Source organism: Protomyctophum bolini, assembly GCF_963924005.1.
Source record: "Protomyctophum bolini genome assembly, chromosome: 3".
Classification (NCBI taxonomy): Eukaryota; Metazoa; Chordata; class Actinopteri; order Myctophiformes; family Myctophidae; genus Protomyctophum; species Protomyctophum bolini.
In genome coordinates this window covers 19,546,723-19,569,734 of record NC_137864.1, presented here as the reverse complement: position 1 = coordinate 19,569,734, position 23,012 = coordinate 19,546,723, and the positions used below count along the sequence as shown (strand labels likewise).

The 23,012-nt window shown below is 42.3% G+C and overlaps 3 protein-coding genes across 7 annotated transcripts in view; all 3 read left to right on the top strand.

The window, feature by feature from the left end:
* The first annotated feature begins 1,489 nt into the window (after positions 1–1,489).
* Positions 1,490–5,524, top strand: LOC308311629 (ras-related protein Rab-33B-like). Its single transcript, XM_080758394.1, has 3 exons — positions 1,490–1,890; positions 3,532–3,710; positions 4,400–5,524. The coding sequence occupies exons 1-3, from the start codon at positions 1,669–1,671 to the stop codon at positions 4,743–4,745; spliced, it is 747 nt and encodes a 248-aa protein (XP_080614520.1). The 5' UTR covers positions 1,490–1,668; the 3' UTR covers positions 4,746–5,524.
* Positions 5,525–7,997: 2,473 nt separating this feature from the next.
* On the top strand, positions 7,998–17,134 carry LOC308313270 (uncharacterized protein). Its single transcript, XM_080760307.1, has 4 exons — positions 7,998–8,187; positions 11,813–11,907; positions 13,275–13,305; positions 14,834–17,134. Exons 1-4 carry the CDS (start codon positions 8,118–8,120, stop codon positions 15,478–15,480), a joined length of 843 nt encoding a protein of 280 aa, XP_080616433.1. The 5' UTR covers positions 7,998–8,117; the 3' UTR covers positions 15,481–17,134.
* A 4,735-nt stretch (positions 17,135–21,869) lies between these two features.
* Positions 21,870–23,012, top strand: part of LOC308313347 (ETS-related transcription factor Elf-2-like) — a 31,070-nt gene continuing 29,927 nt past the window's right edge. For all 5 annotated transcript variants that reach the window (XM_080760442.1, XM_080760444.1, XM_080760441.1 and 2 more), the window contains exon 1: positions 21,870–22,151. The gene's annotated coding sequence lies outside the window, so the exon portion shown is untranslated. The remainder of the gene's footprint in view (positions 22,152–23,012) is intronic.

Below are 23,012 nucleotides of genomic sequence, written 5' to 3'. Positions count from 1 at the left end.
CATATTTGTGTACCTCGTCAAGTAGCTCAGCTACTTTTTGGGTCATTTTTTGTAGCTTAGCTACTCAAGTTACAAGCTACAATTTTGGGTCTCCCAGAGGGGAGGAGGGGTCTCCCAGAGGGGAGCAGGGGTCTCCCAGAGGGGAGGAGGGGTCTCCCAGAGGGGAGCAGGGTGGGAGGGGTCTCCCAGAGGAGAGCAGGGTGAGGACGAGGAGGGGTCTCCCAGAGGGGAGCAGGGTGGGAGAAGGGGTCTCCCAGAGGGGAGCAGGGTGGGAGGGGTCTCCCAGAGGGGAGCAGGGGTCTCCCAGATGGGAGCAGGGTGGGAGGAGGGGTCTCCCAGAGGGGAGCAGGGGGAGGAGGGGTCTCCCAGATGGGAGCAGGGTGGGAGGAGGGGTCTCCCAGAGGGGAGAAGGGGGAGGAGGGGTCTCCCAGAGGGGAGCAGGGTGGGAGGAGGGGTCTCCCAGAGGGGAGCAGGGGGAGGAGGGGTCTCCCAGAGGGGAGCAGGGGGAGGAGGGGTCTCCCAGAGGGGAGCAGGGGTCTCCCAGAGGGGAGGAGGGGTCTCCCGCATGTACATTCTCAATTTAATGCTGAAAAATAAAAGGTAGCTGAGCTACTTTTCCTATGTAGCTGTAGCTTTACAAGCTACATTTCTCCAGGGGTAGCTATGTAGCTTGATCAAGCTACTGCCATGGTGAGCTACTTGTAGCTTTACAAGCTACGCTTTCAAAGTAACTTCCCCAACACTGCAAAAATGTGTGACCAAGAGACTTGTACTTCATCATACCATGTTGCTCTATTGCCTTAGCACTATACAGTAGGGCATGTCAGGCTGTGGCCTACTGTGTTTGGACATAAACTCTTTCATGTCAAGGACCCCCAAATTAACACTTATTAGCATGGGGGACCCACATTTGAAAAGATGCCAGGGGTCCACATCCCTGGCATATATTTTCAAATGGGGGTCTCCGTTTAAGAGAAGATTTTTACGGTTCTAGCATTGATTCTCAACCAGTTCAAGGGTTCAATTTCAAGGACACCCAGTTTGACGTGTATTAGGTTACAGGCCCCCATTTAATGGCATTTCTATCTCTGAGACCCCAATTTATATCGTAAAATGAATGTTAATTTAACTCTGAGCGTGTACAAATGGTGACATTTTGTACACACTCAGTGACTCTGTACACTACAGCCCCATAAGGGTCCATTTGGTTCCTAACTATCATTTAGTTGGAGACCCCTGGAGGAACTCCCTCAATGACCCCTGGGGGTCGCCGGACCCTACTTAGTACTTTGAGAACCTATGGCCTACCCATAGAGTAGGGCCTACCCCTGTGTTTGGACATACACTCCTCCCTCCAACATCCCACCCCACCCACTTCCTACACTGTCAAATGAAGCGGCGGGCCGCCAGGATCCCAAAACAGCTGTTTGTACTCGCTGCTCATTCTCCCTGCATTCATTCAGCAGTGACTCCTTTTGGAATGTCACACTTTATGAATGAAAACCCCGTGTAAAGAAGAATACAGAGTGTCAAAGTAGTACCTTTTTCCGAGTCACTTAACTTGTGGAACCTTTTGAAATTGGGATCATCGATCATTTTAACACGCCTAGTAGGTAGTTAGTTCCTCCATACAATACTCCATACTGACAAAGGGCCGACACAGACATCATGGACTCATCACTGGAGTTCTCCAACTCGCTGGGCAGCAGCCTTTCGTCGCTGCCAGCTCGGTGTCGGACCTTTAAAATCATCGTGGTCGGAGACTCGGGCGTCGGGAAGACTTGCCTCGCCCACCGCTTCTGTGCCGGAGAGTTCCCCAGCAGTACGCAGGCCACCATCGGCGTGGACTTTCGTGAGAGATTAGTGGAGATCAACGGGGAGATAATTAAGGTAAAGATCGAAACTCTTTTATTTTTTATTATTGTTCTATATTTTTTTGACAAGTGGCACAAATTTAAAGAATCAGTCTAGTAGGCAGGCCTACTGTAAAATTGTAAAAAATAAATCAAATAAATGTATATTGGGGGGACTAACCTTGGTTTCCAGCTCCCAAGAGCCACCAGCAACCGCTTTTTCAGTTTCAGAGGGTTTAAAATACTTTTATTAAAGTCCAGTGACTTTTAAAATGATCCCTGGCTAATAAGCCAGAGTTCCTTTTTAAGGAAGTTAATCAAACCCTCAATGACCTAAACTTATACCTACCTAATCAAAAGAAACAGCAGAAAACGAAAAAGCTACCCACAGTTCCAACAAGGCTTTTAACAAGCATTCTACAAGTGTTGGTTCAGCTGGCAGTCTTGCTGGAAGTGGAAAACGAAGGAAAACGAAGCCCACTCCGGGTCATATTTTGTTGTGTTACCCATTAACCTCAATGGCCTTATTCTACTGTTAAAAGCAACAAGTATTCTCTTCTCTATATCCTTTTAACTGCGATGACTATTTGGAAACCATGCATGTATGTGACTGTTTGTGACATGAAATTAGCACTATTCTATCATTTTATAGATTTATAGTGAATAGTGATGGTGATTAAGGCCTACCATTCGTGATGGTCATTCTCAGTCATGCATTTCCATTTGACCAGTTCTTCTTTCCATTGGACATTGCATAACAACCTCATGATAGTTATAAGGATTAAGGAAGTGAATGTATTAGGCTTTGTTTACTTGTGTTTAGGGAAGAATTTATCAGAATCAGTAAGATTTTTTTCCTTTTGTAATAGTATTGGGAAAGAATATTCATTTTGTAGAAGATTAGTTTCCAACTCTACTGAACCATATAGTTATTTTAAAATGTTGATCAAAAACTATTACATCGTTACAATACATTTAAGTTTTATTGCCAAGTTAGTGTGTTTGTGCCATGGTTTGCAAACCGTAGCCTATATTTGAATTGAATTATGAAGATGCTAAGCTGGTTTAAGACAGTGGAGATCTTTTGTAGGCTCTAAATAGTTGAATGGGTAACGAATGAAGCTGAACAAAATTACATAATATACAACATAAAATAAAATACACCATTAGGCCAAAAAAAGAAACACTATCTTCAAAATAAAATGCAGTGAAGATGTTTAATAGGGAACCAGCAATGTTTCGGCCTATACTGTGTAGGCCGAAACGTTGCTGGTTCCCTATAAAACATTTTTACTGCATTTGAAGACGGTGTGCGGGCGTTGCTTCATTTTCATGACGTCGGGCACTTTGTTGTCCTTCTCCTACCTTCTCTTGTAGGTGTGCTGGCTTTTTATTGAATATTTTTAGTTTGAAATCTGTTATTTTGACAAGTGATTGTTATTTAGGCCTTATGCTGCGTCCACGTGGACAAATGCAAAGATACAGTCTATAATTAATTTTCAATGGAAGCCAGCGACATGCAGATACAAAGATACATCCGACGTTTGTAGCTGCTGCAAAAGCTACAACAGCTACAAAGCTACAAAATAGCTACACATAATGCTGTGTATCTTTGTATCTTTTGCATCTGCCAGTGAGAATGCAACATAACTGTTTATTTTATCCCTCCCCTCATCAGCTCCAGCTGTGGGACACTGCTGGCCAGGAGCGCTTCCGTAAATCTATGATACAGCACTACTACCGTAACGTTCACGCTGTCCTCTTCGTCTATGATGTCACCCGTCCTGCCAGTTTCAGTGGCCTGTCGGCGTGGATAGAAGAATGCAGGCAGAATTCTCTGGGCCAGGATATACCCAGGTATAAATGCAATGCCTCGCAAAGAGTGCCATGACATGACCATGAAGAAGATGCGTTTTACTTGGCACATATGTTCATCATTAAGTTTTCAGGTTGACGGGGGGCATGGTGGCACAGTTGGTAGTGCTGTCGCCTCACAGAAGGTCCTGGGTTCAATTCCCGCTGGGGGAGCGTTCTCTCCTCCGCATCATCAGTGCCCATACCCGAGGCGGGTTTGACAAAAGGGCCTTTCTGTGTGGAGTTTGCATGTTCTCTGTGTGTCCCCTAGGGTAGGTACCCTCACAAAAAACATGCAGTAATCCTCGTCTCTAAACCTAATACCTCCCCCTGGCCAGCCGGGGCGCTTGATGGAGGGGAAAGGAACTGGTCGGAATAACGTACTCCTTTCATGCGCTACGTCCGGCTGGGGAAACTCCCCCCGTTAGGTGAAAAGAAGCAGCTTGGACTCCTCATGCATAGAAGGAAGCATGAGGTCAGTCCGTTGCCTGGATATTGTCAGGATAATAAATCATATTGGTTGTCTGTCTAAGCTTTATCATTTTGGCCAGACATAGGTTAATGATTAATTGCATAATTTAAAAATCAATTAAATATTTCATGTTACCCCATCTTAAACTGATGAATAGGCTGGACATCTGTTCCCCAATTATGTTCCTACCTTTTTTTTCTTGTCTTTTGTCCTCTCCCAGGTTCCTAGTGGGCAATAAGAGTGACCTTCGTGAGCACGGTGCCATCAGGTCGGATGGGCAGGTGAACTGGGAGCGTGCCCACACGTTTGCAGAGGCCCACGGCATGACGCTGTTTGAGACATCTGCCAAAAGCCCTCCAGACAGGGGGACGAACGGAAGAGGAGGGCACAAGAAAAAGATGCCATGCCGTGAGGATAAGGCGGAAACCATTGTCATTGCCGTAGCTGCCAGGCTGGCTGCGAAGAGGCAGAGAACACCCTCCGTGCTGAAACCCTATTACAGCGGCTCTTTTAAATTACCAGCAAAGAAGAGCGCAGAGAAAGACCTGTGGGCCTGCACTTGCTGAGAATGATAGCGTGTGTGTGTGTGTGCGTGTGTGTGTGTGTGTGTGTGTGTGTGTGTGTGTGTGTGTGTGTGTGTGTGTGTGTGTGTGTGTGTGTGTGTGTGTGTGTGTGTGTGTGCGTGCGTGCACAGAGTTGCTGCAGAACGGAAGATAAACAAACTTTAAAAATTAATTTGGAGAGCAATTATGTGACAAGAAATTAGTTAGTTTTACTGAAACTGCAACTCTGTGAACCCCTCTTTGCAGAAGTTATTGTAATATTTAAAGTCCTACTTGTTATTGTAGGCCTATATAAGCAGTGTCGTGAAGCATCAGGGCATTAATTCATGCAAAATGCATTGTTGTGACCTTGGAGATCACCATTGTCAGATGTTATCAATGATGGACAAAACCACCACTTGAGCTGTATTTGGGTAAAGCGGTGATAATATAATGACATCTAACAATATACTCACATTTTCTGAAAATGTAAAATTTTGGAAATGGCTCGTTTCAGCCCAAGATCAGTGATATGATGATTTATTGATTTTATACCTGAAGACTCAAATATAAACTAATGGAACCATTTAAAATGGAATTTCCTCTAATTCACTTAACTTTGGTGTATATTGGTTAGAAATATGTTGTATATTTGTGATTTCATTGGTTGATGATTGTTCAGTGTCAAATAAAATAATGTGTACTTTAACATGGTGGTCGGGATGCACCGGGGTGGTCTGAAGCACCTTCCTGTATCATGGTGGGGGCATCTTTTTGCATGTCTGCTTGTAGTGGGAATCGAACCACAACGTTTCTGAAGTGTTGATGAGTAGGCTGCTAAACATTGAAGGAAAATGGACATGTGTTAGCTTTTGAGTAGGTTTGATTGTTTTATGTTAAAAATCTGTGTTACTTGGTTTGAAATCAATGTTTCAATTATAATTTCTCTGTTTTTGAAGTGTCATCCAGCTTCTGCAACTGTATTTGAAGGCCGATCAAATGCATAATCTGTATAGGCCTATCCATACTGTGCATTCTTATACATCTAAGATTACATACATAAAATGACTTTCAGATGCAGTTTTTTATTATAGGGCCTTTAGAAGCAGAGGCACATCAACTGAGAGGTTACCATTCATTAACTCTAGCCAATAGATATTGCTCACATAACAGCACCATGTCCAGATGATGTTCACATCAGAGTACATTTTGTGCATGAGAAATGTGGGCACTGGAGAATGTATCACGTGTGTTAATAGCTGTGTTTGTGTCTAACCGATGATTCAGAAGCCATCACATGACAGGAGAAAACTTGCCTTCTGCCTAATGTTTTCAGACAGACAATGGCCTGGCAGCACCAGTAGGCCTATACTAATAGCATGGTGTTTGTGTGTGCAGTCTGTGCACGTGTGAGGCTGCAGCAGCATGTTGGTGCAACATTCACCAGCCAACTGGTAGATCTCTGCAGTATCATCTGTCACCTACCTTCATTATTTTAGTCCAGAGAGGGAACAGAGCGGCATTGTGATTATCAAGAACACCCCAGATTTATATGTATTTGAAGGACAACTTTTGTGTTTTAGGTTATTAGAGAAAGTAAAAGATCACTCATTTTTGTTCATTTGCTGCTTTCTTTCGTTTTAACGCTATTTTTGACAGGGGGGGTGGGGGCATTCGAACAAGTGGCTAAATGTATATTTTTACAGCGATTTCTTATAATTTACTATAATCCTACTAGACAACTGAATGAACAACTGACTACTAGGCCCTACGACACACAGTATGGCATATCTATCTATCTATGCCATACTATGTGTCGTAGGCTCAATATGTCAGTTTGTTACCTCCTCCTTTACATTCAATAGATCCCATGATCTATTGTGGCCAGATCCCGGGAGGAGATAGAGATTTAACTGTGTTTCATATAATTAAAAATGGTGGGTGATCTTAAGGTCAGAGGCCAAAAGTTAGAACACAAAAGTTGTTTGACATGATGACTTGAGACACATGTGTATTGATGTTTTATTGCTGACAGATGTTCAAAGCCTGTTCAATGTTTGCATTTTCAATTGAGTGCTAGAGCGCCACCCTTTGGCCAATGGTCGTGGGCTTCACGTCCTCACTGTTTGGCATAGCCCTCTACTATAGTATTGCCAAGTTTCGTGAAAACCGACTGCATGGTTCAGCCAGAACTGCTATTTTTTGGCAGAAGGAGAAGGAGGAGAAGAAGACAAATACATTAGGCCCTATTGGATTTGTCTGTTTTTTTTAATGAGGACCAGAGTCCTTTCGGGCTTGGGCCCTTAAATACCTTTCCAAGTGGTGATTCACTGAGGCCCGGCGGTGAGATAACTGAGCAAGTTCCCTTGAAAAGAGTGACCCCAGCTGGAATGTAAGCGTCGGTGCGGCTGTGTCTGAATATGTAATGCCTATACTATTGAGTATTGACAACCAGAAGAGTGTGACTAAAGCATTATTAATAGCAGTAGCTTATGTTTGGGATAATTAAGGTAATAATCAGATATTTAACATGATATGCAATTTTGAAATGTGATTGTGATGTGATTCACAAAACACTAGCCAACATTTCATAAACCAGGGTGTGAATATGCCCAGTTCAGCATAAGTAAAGCCACCAGGGGTCACTCTTTCATTCTGATGTGTGTTTCTTGTTTCTGGATTATCTCTCCCTCTCGTCGTTGGGCTATAGGCTAGGTCATATCTGAAAGTCATCATGTCAAGCACATGGATGTGAGTTTACAGTAGCAACCTATGGCAGTGCAATGACATTGTAATGTAGGTTGTAGAGTAGACAGTAGCATTAGCATATAGCAATCCAATCTTCCAAAAGGTGCTTCCACTACAGGTCCTAATCAGTCTCTTCCACCGGTTTTGTTGTTGTTTTTTCCCATCATATTAAGGGAGTCAGATATGTTATGGAATGTTGCAAAGCTGCAGTGAAGAATGTAACATATAGCAAATATTCATTGATCAAATGTAGAAATTGAGAATTGGCTGCGGGAATGCATTTGAGGAGGAACCTGTCCTGAACCTATAAAGCCAGGCTCTTTAATTAATTAATGAGTCAAATTCTCACGATTTTTTACAATCTTACAATAGAACACAGTGTTCAATTTTTGTGTTACTGTGTCTATTATCATTGTCACACCCTCCACCCCCCTCCAAAGGACCCATGTTATTCGCACACGTGGGACGTGACGTAACACATGAAGGGGTGTGTGATGTGTTTTCTCCTCTGCTCTGCAGACGGTCTCACAAAAAACAGTTGATGCTCACCTATTCAGTTCAGTGACATCTGGGGGAGAACCTGTCGAACGCAACCACCGTTGGTTCATATAATTTGTTGTTTGTAGGCCGAACTGTGACTGAACCAAGATGTTCTGTAGACGGGCATGGCAGAAACTTGGGCCCCTGGCACGGTTGGCAGTCAAACCATCATCTAATGGTGAGTTTTAACTGTCTCCCGTTGAGCGTTAGAGACTAGCGTTTGTATGATGTACATTAATTTACTAAACCATCATAATAATTACCGTGGTAGGTTTGTGCAATGTGCACGTGCCCGTCAATTAAGATGTCCAAGTCAGGCCTAAATCAAGTTTCACTACCAATTAAGTTTACTAATTTATTTCTTGGGATTGTCCCATGGTCTAATTGTTCCTTTTGCAAATGAATTAGAACACCCTTTAACGTCCCTTTGTACGACGTCGATCTAGTGATTATATTGAATGCATTGCAAAATATAAAACGAGTGATAATAAATGCACTTTTTAGGATTTATATCGCCATGCGGTCGGTTGAATAGCTCCTATTCTAACCTCTGCGATGGGGGAGGTGTGTCGCTTCGGGAACACGCAGTCCTGCACAATTTGTTATGAAACAGCACATCGCTGCCACAAAGGAACGGATCAGATAAACCTTTATGTAACTGTGCTGCATCCATCATGCACTTTGTATTTCTAACGATTGCTGACACTATAGGACTTGGTGTCATTATTTGTAGGCCTGGTGACGACGGGGACAATAAGGAACAGGCCCCACTATTGATTGAACAGAGGGCGAGAGTTAAACATGAACTTGACTTGAGCGTCGAATATATGTCTGTTTGTCTAAAAGCATAATACATAGTGAGATTTCAGTACAAACCATAGATTTCTCTTCGTCTTCCATAAAACAGTAAACACTATAGAGTCAATTTGTTTAATGCACTTATATTGTACCTTTTCACATGATTATGGACAATTTAGACTCGGACACTTAAGTGTTCAGAAGCTGATAGCAAACACATCCAAAGTTTGGAAGATGCCAGTTTTAAACTGTAGACACAGCATCATCTTTGTCTGCAGGGGCAGCAAGAAAGTAATTTTGCTGACTTTTGAGTCCAAAGATAAATGGAGATGAAAAGTATAGCCATGGTTCTGAGGCCTAGTTTGTGTGTAATAATGCATAGCAACGTAGCATATGAGGGAAAACTGGTAGCCTCCATAGTGGGAGGGTTCTACATGTGTGCATTTGCATGCATGCCAAAGGAAAAGAAAATGGCCCCTGTCCAGCAGAAAGAGGAGGCATAGCACTTGCATAACATATAGAGACACAGACTGTGACAGTCCATAGCCTATGGACTAGGGTCTGACCAACCTATCCAAGTTGTGCTTGTCTGTCTGTAAATCATCCTGAATTCCTGATGTAAGCACATACCAGTCCTCCATGCTTGTGTGCACGCATGGCTCTAGCATGTGGACAACCCAATGTCAAATCAGTCACCACACAAACAACATTGGTACATACATGTTTGGCAGCCATCTTGGCTGTTTGTGTTATTTGGTGACAAGTGTGCCAAGTGTTATTTTTGACAGGCTTTACCTGCCTAGGGATTATCTGATTATAGCTTTATACTTTGCATGGGTATTAGAAGAAGAGCTAAGGATGGATGGCTGGCACAGCATCCATGACAAGGCACTATTCATTTTAGACTTTGCACTCAGATTAACAATGGTTGTGAACTTGAAAAGCCTTATTATAATAGGGTTTAAGTGGTTTATGGAGGTTTTGTAATGCATGATTGTGAGAAGAAAGTCTTCTATATACAGAGTTCTTAAATGAGGGGTCTTAATTAAAGATGTGTTATTGCCATTCAGCCAAGACCAGATACATTATTTATGTATTATAGATTATAGGGGGGGATAACTGGTCAGACCAGATCTTTGGTCTTTTGTGACAATTAGCATTAGATGGCTTTTGTGAAAATACATAAAAAATAATCAGTGAGACATTGATTGAGCAAATTGGCCATTGGATACATGGTCAATATTTCTCATCTTTATATAGATAGGAAATGTGTGCTCTCAGAAAGGTCACAGGAAGAAATGTGTTTCGCCTAGCCTGTAGACAGAGTAAAGGGGAGGGGATGAGCAAAGGGGGAGGGGGCACGAGTGAAGGGGGAGGGAGGCTGGGCTGCTGTACATTGTGTTCCCAGAATTTCCCACACTGCTACAGCTAGGTTAGCCAGCTGTATGTATGTGTGCCCACCATGCTATACACGCACCTTCATTACTGTACATGTATGTAGACAGTTTTGTTAGCTTTTTTTTTTTTTTTTTTTTGTCGGCAAGTGAGAACCTTTGCTTTGTAATACAATGTGAACTTGAACCCAGGTCTCCAATAATTTAATTTAGAAATTATCTGTTCTCAGCTGTGTGTGTGTGTGTGTGTGTGTATATATAGTTATTTTTAATCTGCAGGGAGCAGCGAGTACAAGATATCATTGTTCATCTGTTTGATTTAGTTAAATATAATGGACAGAGGAAGAGAGAGCCAGAAAGGGAGATATATCTTGCATTAGATAGTGCATGGCAGTGTCCGGGAGGATGGTTTTATTTATGCCATCCTCTAGTCTAAATGCACCACTGGAGTGGAAATCCTCTAAAACACCACATAATCCTTTAACTGGAGTGCAGTCAGTCAGTGCACAAGTAGCACGTCACTACTGCTCTCTACCAAATCGACAGCCTATTTAAGCTTCTTAACAGCCTATTAAGCAAGTGATGTTGGCAGATCCTTTGCCGTTAGGTTTGTCATGTTCACTCTTTGACATGTGATGAGTTGAGGTTTGTTGTTGATGATGCCAGTACATGAGCACAAGGTCACGTTCAATTACTCAGGTCACGTATTATTCTATTATGTCTCAATGGAAAGGTTTGCCACATACACAATATTGTAAGAGTCAATATTGAAATTGGTCGATAAAATGATTCCGTAGATAAAATCAGGCGGCTGCTAATATGAACTGTATTTGACATCACGGTTTAAAATCCTAGTTTGGCCACTACTGGACGCATCTATTCATCCACTTTGCTAAATAACACACTGTAAAGTTACACAATTCTGACAAAAATATATACAGTGTTCATTTAAGAGTCCATTTGGTTCCATCTGACACGGAGTTAAATGAACAGAAATCTCCATTGTCATTTTTCTAAGGGAACATTGTTGGCATGTTGGAAATGCAAAGAAGAAATTGGCACATATATACATAGGATTGGGACTGGTGCATAGTATACCCTTTCTGGTGTAAGATACTGGAATTCCTTGAGAAATGGGCGGGATTGACGTTGCCCAGAGATCCGTGGCTCTGTCTATTAGGGGACAGAACTGCTGTATCTGGCATATCTAAAAATCACCATTATAAAGGTTGGACTTGTTACCGCTGCCATAATACTGTTGCGTCATTGGAAAGTCCCCAGAACACCTGGGCTTAAAGAATGGAATGAAGAAATTATCAAAATAACATCATATGAATGTTGGGCAGGGTAAATGCAGAAAGCAAAATGAAAGAGATATGGGATGAATTATCGATGTATATGAACATTCATTTATTTGCTTTTATTTATATTGTCACTTTAACTGTTTCGTTTCTTGGACTGGCTATTTGTAAGGTTTATAATGTTGATGCTGCTTTGTACTGAACATAGATCTTGTACATTTTTTAAAAACAAATAGAAACTTGAATTATAAAAAAAAGGAACATTGTTGGCCTTTACTTAACTTTGTTCCTTCTCTCCATGTCTGAGCAGTTCCTGTACGGCAGATGGCGTATGGGATCCCTGGTGGGTCCAACATGACGTACGTTCTTATCTGTGGAGGTGGTCTCACTGCTGCCGCCATCTATGTGAGTATCCCACTTCACCCGCTCTTTTCCAGCTTAATTTCCCCAACTGGGGGCCTTCATGTTTGTTTTCATCGCTCTGTCTCCCTTTCAGTCTTTGAATGCATTTGAAAAGGTTTGAAAATGAAAAACCAGCAAAAACCTCTGGTCCAGCAGTCTGCTGTGATTCCTTTCTTTTTTTTCTTTTTCCTTTTTATGTATTAACTATTAACCCATAGTTTAGTGAAGAGAGGAGAGTCCGCACACAGGTTTGCTCCAAGATGTTTGCTTTTTATTCAATACACCATAAATAAGACACAACGTTTCGGCCGTGAACGGCCTTCATCAGGTGATAAAAACCCATAGTTTACCTTCAAGGAAAAATGAAAATTGCATATACAGGACAGATCTTTAAAGTAAAGTACTCCCTTTTTTCTATTTTAAACCATGTCCCTTTCCTATGAAACAATTAAGATACGAATGCAGGCAGAAGGGCAGTTTTGGACGTATACCATCGTAAGGTAGAATGACCGGCATGATCCATAATTAATAAAAAAGGGTGTGTTAATCCAAGAAGCATTAAGGATATGTTCCACCTCTGTTGTCAAATTACCTTCACTTAACAGTCTATATATCCATTAGGGATCGGAACAATAGACCCGCGATAGTTGTTGCCCAAGCACATCTTCCTCTCAATAGGGCCTGGGCTGCCATTTAGACCATGTGGTAACTGTTGTCGACATGTAACAGACATTAGCACAGTGTATGGAATGGAAAGCATATAAAAGAGCATTGTTATGTGTTCTGAGGACACTGCTTGTTAGGATAAACTTAGCCCAAACATTTAGACTCTCGTAGAGGTTTTTTTTCCGATTCTGACGAATCTCTCTACGAGAGTCTAAAAGATTTACACCTGGCCGCGAGGGGCGCGGCCAATGTTCTGTTGCGCATTTACAATGGAGAGAAAACCAAGATGGCCGCCAGATTCCGAGACAGAGTATGGACAGAGTGGATTAAAATACCTTTTTTTATTGAAAACTACGGTCCTACGGTGTGTAATTGTTTGACACACACCCACCGGACAAGTGACGCAAACAAAAAAGCAGCTTAGATTTTGCATTTGTACAAGGTAAGAGTGATTTTGAGGCACAAACGTTGCTCGTGCGACCATATTTGGGGGAAAATCTTTTAGACTCTCGTAGAGAGATTCGTCAGAATCGGAAAAAAAACTCTACGAGAGTCTAAATGTTTGGGCTAGGATAAACTCATGCATTGTTCAAGAGTGTACATATATACATCAAACATTTATGAACTGTCACTAAAGTACAACAGAGTTGGTTACGAATTCAATGCAAGGGGGTTATGTTGAAATTCTGCTCTGCCTTCCACAGGCCTACAAGACAGTAGGTGTCTCCAAAGATGGTGAGTATTTGAACTACTGTAATGCATACACCAACACAAACTCAGGGCCCCAGGGGTCACCCTTTTTTGGCTGCACAACACATGCACCCAAACGTCTGTCCAGTGCAACTAAAAATGTTAACCTTGCAGTTAGGTCTGTGTGTATGTGGGTGCACCTAAATTATATGCTGGCCGTGTATATGAAAATCACACCTGTGTGAAGTGAGGGGAACTATCTTTTATTTTGTGTCAGTTTAGAAGTGCTCGGAGTCGTTATCAGTAAAGCAACGTCCTGTGCAAATTCAAAACGGGTGGTACGCAGGGCCAGTGATAGTGATATCCAACAAGCACTTCCAAACTTAAAAAAATATCACCTACAAGGAATTTCCTGCCAGGAAGTAGCTCATAACATGTCTACGGTGGATTTTTATGAAACAAACACTTTGCAGATAGAAAGACGATAATTCAAGCTTTTCGTGAGTTTGACGTTGTTTAATACAATCAGATATGACTTTTATGTTTGGATGAATGGGCTGTCTGGGAAATAGTATAGTTACTACCTTGCCGGCAAGATGGACGCCATGTGCATATATAGTCAATGGCTCACACTACACAGTAACTAAATGGCTATTTTAGTCATCTTTTTTTTTTGTCAGTTCTGTGCGGTTGTCTGCTAGTGGAGGAATGTCACACAAGCCACCATAATATTCAGTTCACTACCATAGCTGACTCGACTGCTGGTAGGCAGGAATCTTGTTTGCATGGCTTTTACCAAAGCATGGGGAGAGAGAGCACAGAACATCTGAGGATGGAGCACATGCTTTGGCTATATTTAGTGGTGCCGCCCAAATAATGAACATGGTAGAGTGGTCATTCTCAATGGATTAATCTGGCTTGTCCAGTTGGATTTCAGTCTGTTATTTTGTCTACAGAGGTACCCTGGGGGAGGGATGGCTGTACGCCCAGACTAGCCAACCTAGTCTGTTATGGGACTAAGCTTCTGCTTTCATTGGTTCACCTGGGTACCGCTGGACGAAGAATACAATTTAAAGCCCTGCAGTAGTACCTGTGTTTATTACTCTATGGAAATTAAATAACATAACTTCATGTATACGTTTAGCCAAAATATATTGTTTTGGGAACCAACCCAGCAAACTCCAAAATGTTATAATCTGGCTGGTTTCTGCCCAACAGCAGTGAAAAAAAGTATATATGATTAAAAAAAATATATATATATATATATATATAATATCTCTCTCTCAAATCCTGCCGTTTCATGCGATCAAATGTTATTTCAAATGCTTTCAAGCAATCACGTTAGCCCAACTGGAGTGTTATGATGGCCAGGGTTTAAGAGTTTAGAGCGTGGCATTATGGCAGGCAAAGTTGTTCAGACCAGTCGTAAGTGAGAGGATTAAAACTTTCGAGGGTATGTCCTGTCCCTGGTCACCCAGGGTCACCACGGTGACTGGCATGTTGCTAATCTTGGTGCAAAAGCAAATCTTTGTTTTCACTTCCCCCTAATCCGACCTTTGTCCACGATCGGCAGCTCCAGCAGCAGAGGCTGTAGTAGCTCCCCCGGCTGAACCCGCTGTGGAGGCCGTCGCAGAGCCCATCGCCGCTCCCGCAGAAGAGGCTGCCGCCCCGGCAGCAGAACCCGCAGCGGAGGCAGCCGCTGCTGAGCCCGAGGTTGTCGCAGCTGCCCCGGCTGCTGAAGAGCCCCCGGCTGCCGTAGAAGCACCCGTCGCAGAGGAGCCCGCAGCGCCCGCTGAGGTAGAAGTCGTCGCTGAGGAGGCCCCAGCAGCACCCGTCGCTGAGGAGGCCCCAGCAGCACCCGTCGCTGAGGAGGCCCCAGCAGCACCCGTCGCTGAGGAGGCCCCAGCACCCGTCGCAGTAGAGGCCGTCGCTGAGGTGGCTGCGGAACCTGTCGCAGTAGAGGTCGTCGCAGAGGAGGCCCCAGCACCTGTTGCGGTAGAGGCAGTCGCTGAGGTGGCCGCGGAACCCGTTGCTGAGGAGGCTGCAGCGCCCGTTGCAGTGGAGGAGGCCGTCGTTGCTGAGGCAGTGGAAGCAGTTGCAGTTGAGGAAGCCCCCGCTGGTACGGCGGTAGTAGAGGAAGTCTCTCCACCGGCTGAGGCTGAGACGGCCCCTGCAGCCCCCGAGGCTGAGGCCCCGGCTGCAGCTGAGGTGGCAGCATAAAGGTTTTAAAAGTTCTAGGTTCACCCTGAAGGAAATGGGTATGGGTTACCTGTGGTGTGTATCCCTCTCCTTTGGGCCTAGACTGAATGGATTTTTGACCCTATTTAAAGCCTCATGAAGTCCATATCCAACACCATGGACGTTCACTCAGTTAACTCATACGAAATAGGGGTCCTTCGTTCCTGTTTATTGGTTGACCTTAACCACGAGCCACCCCACCCAGACCAATATTACAACATTTGACAATAAGTTGCAAGGTTAGACTGTGCTATTGTGGACCATTCTGCTTAGTATTCAGTTCCTGCCAGTTTTCACTATCCACAGTTGCATGGTAGTGTTCAGTTTGGGGTATAAGGAGTAGATCTAAGGGATTGAACTAAGAGATGATGAATGTAAATAATGTTGTCCTGATCCTTGAAACCAACTGTAAAAAGAAGAAAAGAAAAATGTTCTAAGTGCCCCTTAAATCAGGATGCAACTGCACCTTGCTCATTCACTTTTGTCTGAACGCTTAAAATTGAACTTTCGCCAGCTTTTCATGTAGCTGCTTGGTGTGTTTTTCGCTTTCAACAGATTTTACAGTCTCAGCCAGGTCCACGACTCCTAAATTCAGATAGACATAGGGGCATGCCCAACAACTGTACTGCACTGGAGAAGGATTATGGAGGTTATGCAAATAATAATATATTGGATATGGTAGAGAGGATTGTGCTTCTTTCCGGCTTTTCGATGGAGGGCTTATTGTGAAATGTGACCAAAGGTCTGCTAGATCCTCCTCCCCTGCTCGTGGCTCTTTATCCTTAAAGGTGCTGTTCTTACAGCCTTTCCTAGAAATAAGAAGGATTAAGTGGTGGTCATAATTGGGCAGGTTCATGATGGTGACATTATTCTTTGTCTTTTAAGGCTTAAGTTATTTATTACCTGCATTCCGGAAGTCAAGCAGCCCCTATTTGTTTCCTCGATGACACGGTCACCATCTAATCCTTCTTTATTCCAGAATAGTGCTCCAAAAGTACAAGTCAGACGCCATTTCACAAGTACAGATTGATGTTTCCCAATCTCAACAAATTTGCGCTGAACCCATTTGCAAATTGTTGAAACAAACTGATATCAAACCTGTGCTGGAGGAGGGCTGTGACTTGAACAATACATCCTTACAAAATACCAGTTGGTTGTGGCTAGTCTCAGCCGGTTTCCATTTGCTTCATCAAACTATGAAACAAGACATGCCTTACAGCTTGTGAATACTGCATTCTAAACTTAATTGTTATAGATTAACATTGGTCTATTGACAAGTAAAGTCTACTTACAACATTCGGCTATAATCCACCGTGATGAATACAAACGTATAGCCTACAGTATTTCTCATACAGTTAACCCCAATGGTAGTTAATCATCCGTTCACTGTTCTTGACTAGCCTTTTCCTCAAAATCAACAAAGCCATTTTTGTTTTCTTATGAGCGACACTGTTCTGGTGTGTCTTGATATTTTGTGTGGAATGACAACACTCTAGGAACCACGTTCATGCACCTATATCTCCTGGCATTGGATGTTGTGTACTTATGTCACTGCTGTTGAGAAATGTGTGCGAATGTTTGAGAAATGTTAATCATAAGGGAAGTTGAAGTTCTTCAATAAAGAGATTGTTATACATGTTTTGGTCCTATATTGCATTTTTCCTGATACGTCAAATGTAATTGGACCTTCCAAGGATTTATTTATTTTTGTCTTTTTGAATTGGTTCAGAATATATAACCTGTGTAAAGGCAGCAGTCTTCACAATATTTACCACACCAAACTGGATTCGTTTTGCTGTAGGATCCCTCCTGCTTCATTCCTTAATGTGCATCTCTAGTTAAGATCACATTAAAGGTTGCTTTAGAGTTTAGATGGTCATGTGTTTGACCCCAATTCTCAAACGTATTTCATATATATAGTTTAGATGCTCCCTAGCTGGACCCAGATGGACTTACTAGAGTTAGATGAGCAGCAAGTATTGAGTTTTTATGTACGGTATGTCTCGTCGTGGCTAGGAATGCCTAGTGTTGCTTGGTTAAAAAGGTTGAGATATGCTACATTTAGAATTTAACATGTTGGCCTTGATTTGCACGTGTGCCTATTGGCCATTTTAACTCTCAAAGAACAAATGAGATTTCACTTATATTGTTAGGGTTGTGTTTTGGTCTGTATTTTTATTTTATTTGATTTAGTTAAACAGAAGGCAGCTGCAGGCATTAACCAGGTATAACAACTTACAAGATTGTATGACCTGTTGAACAAGTTGTAAAGAAAGTTAAAGGGATAAGCCCGCCTCACACTAGAAAACATCCTGTGAGGGGGCTGTGATTTTCCATTGTTTTAATGTAATATATGGAGATGATCTTTATGTCATTTCCAGGACGTCTTCACCAGTTGAAATATAACATATTATGGACTAGATCTGACTAGTTATGATACAACTTTGAGTTGATCTGGCCTCGATTGGATTCATCCAGGCGTGTCCATCTTAGTGGGCGGAATTTATGTTTGTTGAAATCGGGTGATATTCTGGGACAGATCTGACTATAGTTGGTTTGACTTGATCCGGCCACAATCGAGACGTCACCAATTAGTCCAGGTCCTGACCATGCATGCACTACAGTGTAGTCTATTCTTGTGATGCAAAAACATCACAATACAGATTATAAAATCATAGTACATGATGTTCAATGTTAATGAATAAAACACAAAATTCACATTAAAGGTAGGATAAAAAGAAATACTAAATTTGCAGACAGTTCTGAGTCAGACGGTTTGTCTGGTGGCTCAGCAGCAGGTTGGGGTGCAGGAGGTCGCAGAATGGCTACCAACAATGTTCATTTGCACCCTGCTCTCTCCTGTCTGTTTTCTTGCAATCTGAGAACCCATCGTCAAAACATACAGGAAAAACAGCGGCCTCTTTTCCTTGAATTTGACGTGAGTCAACAGTCTGTCGTGAGAGACTATAGTCTTCTTGTAATACTCCTCCGGTAGAAGAATCCTGTTAATGTTATCAAAGTAATCTGGGATTATATGCCCAGAACATTCTGCGCTTTATGATCAGACTTTGTTCAAGTACTCTGGGTCAGGGATCATGAACTAACTCTTTGTTCAAGTACTCGGGGTCAGGGATCATTAACTAACTCTTTGTTCAAGTACTCAGGGTCAGGGATCATGAACTAACTCTTCCCGATTCCGATTCAATACAAAATTACTATTATGAGATTGTGGTAGAGGCGAAGGTAAACTCAAGGTAAGTGGAATGGTCAATTCAAAATGGCACAGCACTTCACAAAGACTAATATTTTTAATAATACAATATACCTTGCAGTACTATTATGTTGTATAACTTGTAACAACACTAACAGGTGCATGCTTTATTAACCTGCTGTATTTTTTGCTACACGTGATAGATTAAGCTATCAGAATGCATGGCCTTCTGCTAGAGAGCAAAACAGCTTGGAAATGGAGAATAATAATATACCAATGGGCAATTGGGCATGGCAGTATTTGCTTGACATGAGGCACAAGAGATCAACATTAACTGCCTCCTTTTTTTGTTTTTCCTTAGAGTCCCTTCCAGATCTAATCTCAGCTGTGAATAACTTGGCTGGCTCTACAGTTGAGACTGCTGCAGCATCTGTTGTGAATGCTATCCAGCAAATGGAAGAAGATGGGACCGACACTGAAGCCTCCGAATCGATTTTAGAAGGTTTTGCAGAAACTCTAGAGGCCAAGGATGAATCTCGAGCAGTAAACAAAGACGCTGCAGCTTCATCAGCTTCAGCAGATGCAACTGAAGAGGAGACGGCACCTGTTGTTGATGCTGCTGGCCTCACAAAGGAAGAGGACAGCACAGAGAATGTGGAGGAGGTTCTAGCTTACAAAGCCGTGAATACAGAAGGAGAGTCTGCAGCAGAGGAAGGAGTAGAACCTGAAGCTGAGGTTCCAGCCGTCGAGGATGGCACTGCACCAGCTGAGAAGGTTGCTTGTACTAGTGCTGGGGGTTCTACCATGGAAGAGCCGGCTGCTTCCACTGAGGAGGATGCTGCCGAAACTGAGAGTGGCCCTGATGCTGAATCAGTAGTGCTGGAAGGCCAAGCAGAAGAGGAAGTAGCACTACCACCACCTGCTGCCTTGGCAGAGGCAGTGCAAGGAGAGGTCCAAATGGCCAGGGAGGGAGCCGGTTTAGCAGATGTGTCCCCTGTGGAAGAACAAAGTAAGACCATAGTGGAGCACTGTGTGACTTGGATCACCCAACTTGACCCAAGTTGGGTGTATTCTACTGTTTAGATGCTTATTACATACTTCAGAGAGACATCAATGCACAGATTCTAAATGGTTTCTTCATGTTCCATTATAAGTAAGTATAAGTAAGCCATGCCGAGCCATGAGGCCCATAGCTCAGGAGCCTATCTCCTGTTTCTGTAGCGTGAGGCAGCTTGATGTACAAGTACACCCCCTGGACATGACGCTAGTATGTCGCATGGATTTACTATCCAGATCAGAGTCTTCTGATCAAACCCCAACCTCCCAGTCTCAGGGCGGACACTCAAACCACAAGGCCACTGAGCTGTTTTCATCTTCCATGCTTGACCATATTTGGCCCTGACTACATCATTCTGCCTTACAGTATGTACACAGTCAAGTGTACATACTGTCAAAGATGTGTCTCTGGTCAGTAACAACCTGCTGCTCAGCCATACAGTTGAGACGGTAAAGATTTAAGCTGAGTCATTACACTGTAGTTAATTGTCATCACTAGCTCCATGTTACACGTGAAAAGTCTATATTTTAATATTAAATTAAAATCAAAACTTTCGGCTTCTGGCTGTAATTGACTGAATAGAGTTTAAGAGTGAAAGGCTTCATACATTCTTGTCCATTCTACTTATATGATAAGTCAATATTACCCCCTAAATCTGTATGTAATACTATGTTACATGTACAGTATGTCAAACAAGACTTGTATTTGTTTGCTTCAACCACAGAGACTATGGTGATGGTGACAGCCCAGTCGTGAAATGATGACGGACAGATGTGCCTTCTGGAACTTTGATTTCCATCAATCAAGTCCGAATGAACAATTCAAAGAAGAATCAGTAATACAAATAATAATGTTCCTATTCCTTACTTTGTCCATCCAATATGCATATCATAACAACTTCAAGGCTCTCTGTTTCTACAGTTTGATATAGTACCTCCAGCTTCAAATGAAATGCATTCATGAATGTACATGCCACTTTCTCTGTTATTCATGGCCAGAGAGACGCCCTACTGTACTGTATGCTCCCAAGGAGGCAAAGGGGAGTCAAGTAAGTCATTCTTGACCAGTTCAATGCAAGTTACTTGATAGTAAGTGGTTACCTTTTCTTGGTCTAATGTGAAATCGCAAGCTGGATTTCATTGTTTTTCATCATTCATTAATCATAAAATTGTATCAAATATTGTTACACTATTTGTTCAGTTCAGCACCCTGAGGGGAGTATACAGGACACGTACAGTATATACACAGAATAACTTATGTACGTATTTGAATCAATTTATGTTGTGTGAAAAATAGTATAACTGCAAACTGTCTGTATTTTGCAAGTTATACAAAGAAACGAGTCCAAACTTGCAACTATTTCTTTATAATGTATAAATTACACAATAATACAATTCAGACTATGCATAGGCCTATATATTTTGATAGATGCTGCCTAGTGTTTGATCTTAAATATGAGTCCTTGTTCATCAAATTATGTCAATCATTGTACTATTGTCAGATATTAAAGACGTATTTGAATAATTGTTAGTTGCTTTATCCATGTAATGATTGTTGTGCTCAAGTTTAATAGGCCTAGTACCAATCTAGCCCAACAGTTTTGTGGAATATCAGTTTATTGTCCATTAGGTGGAGACAAATACTTAATTTTCATTGGGTCCCATGATTGTCCTCATCGTTGGAGAGAGAGAGAGGGAAAGGGGGGGGGGGGGGGGGATAACTTGTATTATTTAAGTATTACTGGTTTTCAACCCTTTTCATATCAAGGACCATCATTTATTCAGCATTTACATTGAGCCACGGACCACCATTTGATGACATTTAGCCTCTCTCAGACTGGTTGGTACCATATATAGTGAGAGACAACAGGCAAACGTTGATCAAAATTACAATTCTTCTACATTCACTTATTGTGTAGATTATTGTGTAAATTAAGTAATGCCAGAATGTTTAACAATAATTTGGTGGTCCCCGGAGTCGGACCCCTGGTGGTCCGCGGACCCCTGGTTGACAACCACTGCCCTAGTACGGTCAACGGTGGTGGAGTCAGTATTGTATTGTACGACGTGACGTCACGAGTGTCATTCGCAGAACAAACAGCAGCAGCAACAGTAAAGTGTTCAGTTTGACCTGGATATCAGTTGGAGGACCACCACCCTTTATTATCACTTTATTTACAGCATTCACCACGAGTTTAAGATCCCTTCGTTAATAGCAGACAAGGCAGGCAACGTGTGCGCCTTAATTCACACACCTTCCGTCATTTCGGGGATAAATATACATCGTAATGATGAAGAAAGAAGAGCAAAAGCAGCTAGCGTTCAATTAGCAGCTAGCCGCTAGCTTCACTGACTGACTGACGGGGGACAACATCAACACGAAGAGGTTACTACTGCATGACACACACACACACGCACACACACACACACACACACACACACACACACACACACACACACACCAACATCTTCTCTCAAGTAACACAGCATCAACTCAAGTAGTTGAGTTTCATTGATATCATTGAAGTATTTATTAACAGTTTGCAGAATTATAGTACATTTCAAGCACAACTCAATACATGTGTATGATCATCTGGTGAGAAAAAACAAGTCATATTTAGTGTTAATAAACGTTACAGTAATGTAGGCCTAGTAAATGTTTTTGGCACTGTGGCAACAGCTCATACAATGTTGACTGTATATCAAAATGTATGTATTATTTTTGTGTTGTCATCATAATTGTGCATTTACCTTGCAAACGTCACTTCTGTAATGGAATTAGTTCATGAATCCATCAGCCACTGTTATCCTACTCTTTTGTAAATTGTAGGCTACTTTTGACTTTTAGGCTAGTAAGGCTACTTTGATAGCAGCTTTTAAATCATTTGTACTATTGTTGAATCTTGTGTCTCACACCTTCCTCTTGATAATACAGATTCTCTGTGGGGTTCAGGTCATGCCAGTTGGCTGGTCAGTTAAGCACAGTAATACCATGGTCAGTACACCAAGTACTAGTAGTTTTGGCACTGTGGGAAGGTGCCAAATCAAGCTGGAAAGGAAAATTAGCATCTCCATAAAGCTTGCCAACATAACGGTACGGTACTGTACATCCAAATGATTCGTTGCACAAAGTGCTCTAAAATATCCTGGTAGATCGCTATGTTGACTCCAGTGTGAAGTTTTCACTGTCAGTGGACCAACACCATGCACATAACTCATGGTCTCAAATCATCACTGTGTTTTATCA

Coding starts and splice junctions, on each gene's coding strand:
- LOC308313270 (XM_080760307.1), top strand. CDS start 8,118: ATGTTCTGTAGACGGGCATGGCAGAAACTTGGGCCCCTGGCACGGTTG. Junction 11,908..13,274: donor TCACTGCTGCCGCCATCTAT/GTGAGTATCCCA, acceptor TGCCTTCCACAG/GCCTACAAGACAGTAGGTGT. Junction 13,306..14,833: donor AGTAGGTGTCTCCAAAGATG/GTGAGTATTTGA, acceptor CACGATCGGCAG/CTCCAGCAGCAGAGGCTGTA.
- LOC308311629 (XM_080758394.1), top strand. CDS start 1,669: ATGGACTCATCACTGGAGTTCTCCAACTCGCTGGGCAGCAGCCTTTCG. Junction 1,891..3,531: donor TCAACGGGGAGATAATTAAG/GTAAAGATCGAA, acceptor TCCCCTCATCAG/CTCCAGCTGTGGGACACTGC. Junction 3,711..4,399: donor CTGGGCCAGGATATACCCAG/GTATAAATGCAA, acceptor GTCCTCTCCCAG/GTTCCTAGTGGGCAATAAGA.